The 8,393-nt window shown below is 39.2% G+C and overlaps 1 protein-coding gene across 1 annotated transcript; it reads right to left on the reverse strand.

Moving 5' to 3' along the window:
• Positions 1 to 2,104: 2,104 nt before the first annotated feature.
• Positions 2,105 to 8,393, reverse strand: LOC117494847 (C-type lectin domain family 10 member A-like). The gene is made up of 9 exons (XM_034145838.1): positions 8,293 to 8,393; positions 7,783 to 7,811; positions 4,705 to 4,776; positions 4,054 to 4,113; positions 3,640 to 3,711; positions 2,819 to 3,133; positions 2,559 to 2,722; positions 2,317 to 2,420; positions 2,105 to 2,240 (listed from the first exon to the last, which is right to left on the reverse strand). Exons 1-9 carry the CDS (start codon positions 8,391 to 8,393, stop codon positions 2,105 to 2,107), a joined length of 1,053 nt encoding a protein of 350 aa, XP_034001729.1.

The following is an 8,393-nucleotide window of genomic DNA, read 5'->3' on the forward strand; positions in this document are numbered from 1 at the left end:
TAGTCAACCACCAGAGAGGCTGCGCCCATGTCAGTGCTTTTCCCGGCTGCTCTCAGCGTAACATCAGTCTTATCATGGCGTCGGTACAGCGGTATATTTTATATACATATATATTTTTAACTGTTGTTATCGAAGAGTGTGACGGCCCCAGGGCCTTTGTCTTACGATGGGGTGGAGCTGAAGAGGCTAATCAGCACGATCACGGACACCTCCGGACACTACGGCCCCAGTCTCTCTCCAAAGCGGCTGCAGGAAGACTAACTCTGCGATCCTCTCAACCACCTGTCTCTGCATTTACCACAATAAATGTGCCGTGGTTTTGTAAACTCGTGTATGTCTCCTTGTCTTTCCGTTGTGGCCTACGAGCTACTCTCATAACAAAGAGTAAGTTATTTTTACCCGTTATAAACTACTACTGTTTGATGAGAAATCAAATCATGGTTTGCTATATATGAATTCAGGGAAGAAAGGATAGGCCTACTAAGTATTTCCATTAAACTTTATTTTTAGAAATGTACAAAATGAACATAAATATACATATATATACACACGGTATATCATCCATTCCTCCTCCTCTTGCCTGCGCACAGCCGGTGCGGTGCGGTGCCTTTTAGCACGAGGTCTCAGTAGTAGTAGAATCCCTTCCCCGTCATGGATTGTCCGCCAGGATCTGGCTGGACGAAATCAAATGCAAAACACAAAATATTAGAGAAACTTAGTTGTTTTAGATTCGTTAGTAGTAGTTGTGTAATGAACAGCTTGCCTGCTAATATGCTAACCTAGCTTTGTTTACCTTGATAGCTAACACGATATGAACGTTAGCTTGGAGGAAAGGCAACTATAATGCAGTGTAATAAAACTACTATGAACAAAAGCTAGTGGTTCATATTAGGCTAGCAATAACGTGTTTATAATTGCAATCGTATACGGGTATTCTGCTACCATACAATGTAACTTGCATGAATACATTGTTTTGCGCTAGCATACAGCTAGCCTCGTTAGCTACATGCAGTATATGTACGGTCACAATGTACGGTAAACCGGAGTATACTGTATGAGTATTCCGTGTGTGTGACTGCAGACATTCTCCTGCCATGACAAACATGTAAGGCCATCTGCTGACATTGTAGTTGATATATTTAAACGCTAGCAACGTAGCATCACAAAAATGTTTTTCTGACCAAAACTAGCTCTAGCTCTGTGTGTTAGATCGCTACGCCAGCTATAATGTAATTACATTTCGCGACTGACCGGCAAATCACCCGCAGTATACTGTCAATAGGTATTTTGTGTGTGAATGCAGACATTCTCCTGCTATGAGATACATGTATGCAAGGCCATCTGCTGATATTAGAGTTGATATATGGAAACTCTAGCAACTTAGTTAGCACAGTTAGCACTGTGTCAATGGCTTAGCAGTCCAACACAGTTTACACATTTAAACAGTCTTGTTTGATAAATACACAAATAACAATGCAAACTTACAGGTTGTATACCCAGATCTTCCCCTGCTCCAAACGGTCCAAACAAGCTGTGCATATCCGGCCTCAAACTGGGCAATGTTTTGGAAGCTTTCGTCTGTGAAATGCCGGTTCTTCGAACCTCTGGAGGAGGAACACGCCGCTGCTGGTGTGGCCATAGCTCTTCGGGATTGGTCCATTTCGTTCCGGGTACCGCATGACATCATGCGGTACCCGGAAGAATCAAATGGGCAGTGACGTATCTCCAACGAGGCGTTTTGGGGAGGTATTTTCTGTGTTAGAGTTTTACTCGCTACAGGGTGTACTTTGAGGGTTTTGACTCTGCACACCGTTTACATGCATAAAAACCTTCATAACACACAAGGGGACGGGTAATAAACGGAAAAGCATGACATGGGAGCTTTAAAGAAATAAATATTTGCATTAATTTTTGCCAGCCTATAGAATTGAAGTCAAACTAAAAGTACATCGATTTTAAAATAATCCACATTATGAGTTAACTTTTGTGTTTTATTGTTTGTATCGAGTTTGTGAAACTGGAATTACTGTTTTTTATATTTTTGTTTGTAATTCATCTTTTTTCAGAGAGTTTTCCAGTAACCTTCTTAGTATGACTGCTTTGTTTAAACAGACAGAGCCTTCTTCTGGCAGATCCATTGTTTTTTATAATCACAGCTCATTGATGCTAACCATGCGTTTCTGTACTTGTAAAACATTGCACAGTGACCGTCAGCAGGATCAGGAGGATATATCCAGGAGCTGAGGAGAGAACATGATGTTTAGATAAAGGCTGATAGATTTTATTATTCAAAGTTTTTAGTAATGTGTCTCTTACCTATTAGTCAGATCACTTCCATCCACCCACTTCCATTTCTTATTTACAACTCTCAGACCAATCCAGAATCCTCTATTTCCAAAGCTGTTAGTAATGATTGCTTCCTGGAAAACAAAGAGAGAGTTGTGAGATATAAAAACATTAAACTGTAATAAACACATAATGACCTAAAGACCCAAAGTGTGTTCAAACCTAAATAAAACACAATTACTTTCATAATTGCGTCATATTAATGGGTTTACCTTTTCAGCAGGAGTATGTGCAACAGCCAGATTTGAATTATTTCCTTTGCAGTCATCTTGAGCTTCTTCCCAGGTTTTTTTATTAGGAGGCTGAGCGTTATTGAACGCATAGCAGCTGGGCTCAGTGAGATACCAGTGCCTCTGACAAGCTTTACACTTTTCATCTGACAATACAGAGTCCAAACAATAATCAACATCACTGCATTGTGATATTAATGTTATTATTATTATTGTACCTTATTAATGGATTCAGAACTTACTGCCATGTTGTCTGCAGTAGGAATCGATGCTCCACTGAGCTCGACTGATGTTGAGCTCATTCCAGGTTGTCTCCATATTTTGTATTTGCTGTGTCAAGTTGTTCGTCTTGGCCTCCAGCTCCTGGTTTAGTTTGTTCAGCTCCTGGACTTCTGCAGACAGGTTTTTCACGTTGCTTTCTGAGACAGTATAGGCTTGTGTCAGGTTGCCCAACTGGTCTGTGAGATTCTCCCGTGTCTCCAGTTCCTGGATTCTTGATGTCAGGTTCAGGATCTCTGCAGTCTGCTTGGCGTTGTCTTCCGAAAGTTCAGAGGTAACTACAGAGACAGACAGAGGAAGGTGTTGGGCTGTAAGGCTTGTGTCTCTGAGTGATTAATGATCATAATAGACATTAAAGAACAGGTTCATATGTTTTATCTTTCTTAAAACAATAGTCAGACGCACATATAAACATGTGAACGGAGCAGCATTGATGGTCTAAGATTGTTAAATCAAGTGTTTATCCTGTAGAGTAAAAACAATTTCATAAAAAAAAATCGTTAACACACCCTTAACACACATTTCAGCCTGTTTCAAAGTATTATTTATTTTTTTGTGCATGTTACTTGTTAGACGCTTTTATCCAAAGCGACTAACATACTCAATACTGTGGACAATCCCTACAGGAGCAATTTGGGGTGAAGTGTCTTGCCCAGGGACACAACGACATGTAGTGGGACTCAAACTTGCCCCCTGATTCGAAGTTCAGCGCACTAGACCACTGAGCCACAGCCTCCCTCAAATGTCTGCCTGTTTCAAATTGTTGAACACAGAAGATACTCACAGTAGATACGGAGATCCATGATGGCTAACAGTATGATCCAACACACTGCTATTGGAAGAAAACACCTCAGGCCTGAAAAACAAGCATTCTGTTAAAAAAACGTAATAAAGGTTTCAAAAGTTTTAAAGTCATATACACAGATACAGTTTAGTCTAAAAACTGTGGTCGCAGGTTGGTTAAAACATGCAATATAAACATATTTATAATAATAGTGCAAGCTATTGCAAGCTCAGGAGTTTAGCTTTATCTTAACGCCTAATATCATTTAACAGGCTAATGCTTTCATTACATTATAAACACACCACAAAAATAGCTAAACCATTTCAACCTTTATCACTATGTCACTGTTTACCTTTATATATATTTTTAAAACATGTTAACAGTATTAAATAGTGAAATGTATTGATCATGCACCTGGAGGGGATGCCTTTGTATCCACGGTGCCTTCTGGTGCAGCTTCTTTTTTGGTGTCCTCTGAAAAATAAAAACACAATGTGTTGTGTTTTTATGAAGTTTATCAGAATCAGAATCTGGTTTATTTCCAGGTAGGTTAACAGACGAGGAAATTGACTTGGTGTTGTGTTGCATACATAAACATACATACAAATGTAACTAAAACTAAAACACAGATAGAAAATAATTTTAAGAAAACTATAATAACATACATTTTTCTTTTTTAAATACTAAAATACATATATTTTATTTGTAAAACTGCTATAGCAGTATTTACATTGAATATGGTTGAAATCGCAGAAATAGAATTGTAATAAATGATGTGCAGTAATGAAAAACAAGACATTGTATACATTGTGTGCATTTATGTGAATTTAACTCCCAATATAATCAAACTTCAAAAACCATTGGACAAAAGATGGATTTTATAATGGCTATCAGCAAACACACTGCTATTGGTGGAAAATACAGTGAAGAAAATAAACATCTGCCCTGAGTTAATATAGAACAAAAGAGCTGATTTAATATTCACGTTTTTAACCTTCATCACTATTTTATTTAAATAACATGACTGTTAAATAAATCTCATGTTTGCTTGTGTTCACAGCTCACCTGGACGCGTTGCCTTTTTATCCACAGGGCCTTCTGGTGCATTCACATAGTCAGCTTCTTCTGTGATTTCCTCTGGAAGATAAACACATACTGTTTCATCAGATATGCAGTTTCTCTCCCATTATGTTCAGCACGCATGAGGAACCATTTCACTAAATGATGGAGTTTATAATCAAACTCAACGATGTAAAATGAGTTGCTGTCACGCAAAGAACAGAGCAGGAAAGCAGAACTAAAAACACACAGAGAAGTGTATCGTGCTGACTTTTTATAACAAGATTAAAGACCAATTAGACAAACTCAAATCTTATAAATAAAACATTTGTACATGTTATTGTTGAAAATGTAGCACATTTTGTATTTAGTACAATAGTTAATCATGTGTGGTTAACATATTGATAAACTACAAGCTTCTTCCTAATTTACTCTCAACAAAATCCCCAAATGCATTAAACATTATGTCTCTATGTTCAGCAGAGTTGATCAATTATAATTTTAAAGATTCAATCTTAAATGAATTTGGATATTTAAAATAATTAGCTGCTAGGGAGTGGTCAAGCCTCAGAAGCAACTTACGCATACATAGCAAACCATGTTGATAAAGGAAAATAAAAACACATCATAGGATGTTTCTTAGACACAAACACAAACACATACTGTAAACTCTGGAATATTCTTTAATCACCCATATCCTCAATTATTTGTCCTTTCGTCCTGAACAAAGTCCTGCTGCAGTCCTGATGAGAGCGTCTCTCTGATGTGACGGTTCAGTAGACTTCTGCTTTGAGGTGGAGATGGCATCTTTTTAATCTCCTGTTCTCACGTCATGTTGATACTTCCCAAATAGTTTCAACCGGAACTTGAAAACGTGCGGCCCTTTCACAGAGTTTTAATAGAGTCACACATCCAAAAATATTGGATTTCCCAATGATATAATCATATTAACTGCAATTTGGATCTCCATTGGATTTCTAGGCCCCAAAAACATATGTTAAGTCACCAAAATGCTCTCAATGCCACTTCCTGTCCCTCTCTGAAACTCGGCAAAAATCAACTGACTGTGTGAACGTGAAAATTAATAGAATATCCCCTCCCATCTTCAGAGCAATCTGAATATTATAACATTAGCGTTAAGAAAGCTTACTTAAATATCTGCCACAACATAAGTAACCGGATCAGAGTAACATTAACCTGTTAAGCCCTGAGCCTGTTTTTCAGGTCTCAGGCTCGAAAATGACATTCCCAGAACATTTTTCGCTCGTTGCTAATTCAGATGATCAGTGTTAGCATTGTGGGTTTTCTTTTGAAAAAAAAATAAAAAATGATCAGTTAGATGAGTTTCTTCCCGTTACATAGATATAAAACATTCATAGTTTTATTAAATGAACATGCCGTCAGACACTGTTTCCTGCAAGATGTTGCGGCAGAGCCCCGGTACCGGGGTCTCTCGGGCTTAACAGGTTAAGTACAGTCCGCGGCACTGAGTGCAGACGTCGATGTGTCCCATTATCATTCATATCATATCACATCATAATGTATCATATATTTCCTTATGAGTCAGCTTCTTGAGCCGTATCTGGCCGTGCAACACTCAGTCACATACTGTATGCAGAAGTATTATTTTAAGCAACACATTAAGTTGACGAAACACTCGAGTCAAATGTAATTTAAGTCAGATCCACTCGTGTCTTGGACGGGGCAGTGATATCATAAACCTGTTAATGTACGCATTCAAACACTTTTTCTTTTACCAGCTGTATTCACCTTGCAGGTGCAGCTATGTGGCTTTTATCCTGGATAAAGGGTTTAAGTCATGGATGTTTAAAGTTTAACTTCTTCATATTTGACAAATATTAAAGTTCACTTTTCATTCAGGAAGTATGACGCTGCGCTGTCAGTACGCTTGTCCATGTTTGAGATTGGTCGAATGCTCCAAATACCACCCCTTTCATGTGAACGCGCACCTAACTAGATAGGACACGGCTGGCTTGAGCGATCCACTTGATATCCAGCGTCGTAGTACAGTTTAGCGAGAGCGCGTATGTTTTGGATTGGGCCAACCGGCTAACTCAAACATATCCAGGTTAGGTTGAACCAGCTTCGTAGTACAGGCCTCAGATCTCCTTCTATCTTATTTTCATAACATATTACATAATTGGCAATAACAAGTTCGTCCTGACTTGATTAAAGCCTACTGATGTTTTCAAGAAAAAGACAAAACAACAATGTGTGGCAGCACATTTATTCACTGGTGACAGAGTAAAACATGACATTGCTCATAGATAAAAATACAAAGGGCAAAGAAACAAAGTACACATCAGAATACTTAAAGTGGACCTATCATGCTATATTTGAATAATATAGTGTAGGACCATACCTATATAAGGCATATTTATACTTTTTTTTCAAAATACCAAACAGATCATGCATTTTAGCCATGCCTCATTTTGCTCAATTTGACATTTTTTAGCTCTGTTTTTGCAAGGGCAGATTCTGTGAGAACAGCACCATCTACAGGCCTGGCATATGTACTACATCGTCTCCAGCGCTTTCGAACGGCAATGGCCGTGGCTGTCTCCTCCTGATTGGTGGAGTTGGCCCAATAGCCGTAGCGCCACCGTCCTGACGTCAGGACAGTGTTCAAATCTGGATCAGTTGTTATCAGGTCCCCTTTAATGAAACAGACTCTGGAACATTGTATTGAGAACAAGTGATGCAGCGCCCTCTGTTGGCCGTTAGAAGCAATAATAATAAGTTCTTGCACTAATCTGCAGAGTTTAAGCATTGCATCTCTAATACAAACAAGTGTAACCATCCAGACTGATAAACATGAATATGTCAAGGAAATAAAAAATTGCATTTATTTTGCAAGCCCAATAGAAATCCAAAAGTCAAACTAAAGCTAGATTGATTTTTAAATAATCCACATTATATATGAGTTAACTTTCATGTATTATTGTTTATAAAACGGACAAGTCAAATCAAGCAATCTGATTGGTTCTTAGCCGTGATATAATATCGTATTCTTCTCTCTCAATGCTGCCGAAGGTGAACTGATTTCCCTGCTGGATCTCTGACCGAGGAAGAGTCTCCTCGTCTTCCTCCTCCTTTGACACAGACGAAGGGAGATCAGGCAGTGAGACCACCTGTTCAACAACACTTTTCCTACACTTCGAAACAGGCAGGTCAGTAGACATCCTACGGCTCTGTGCACGCGTAACAGTACAAACTGGAAACACCCTTGGAAATTGCAAACCGCTCTCATCTTGCTCCACAGATGCCAACGGTCTGGAAACCACCACAGACGGTGGCACACCAGCCCACACAGCACTACCAGCGAGATCGTTGCCCAAAATCATCTGTACCCCATCAATTGGCAACGCAGGACGCACGCCGATAGACACAACCCCCCGCACCAACTCACAATCCAGCACTATTGTATGACGTGACACGGGAATCAAGCCCATCTCCATGCCCCTCATCAACACAAAATCCCCAGTCTCTGTCTCTGACGAAAAAGACAACACTGACTCAATAATAAATGAGTATCTAGCTGCTGTGTCACGCAACACCTTAATCGGAACATACTTGTCACTACCGACTACTGACACAACGGCTTCCGTTATGAACGGCTCAAAACCAGAACCCACATCCAAGTCGGCACAAACCAGCTTCTTATCAGGCACCAT

This window comes from Trematomus bernacchii, unplaced genomic scaffold, assembly GCF_902827165.1.
Source record: "Trematomus bernacchii unplaced genomic scaffold, fTreBer1.1, whole genome shotgun sequence".
NCBI classification, from domain to species: domain Eukaryota; kingdom Metazoa; phylum Chordata; class Actinopteri; order Perciformes; family Nototheniidae; genus Trematomus; species Trematomus bernacchii.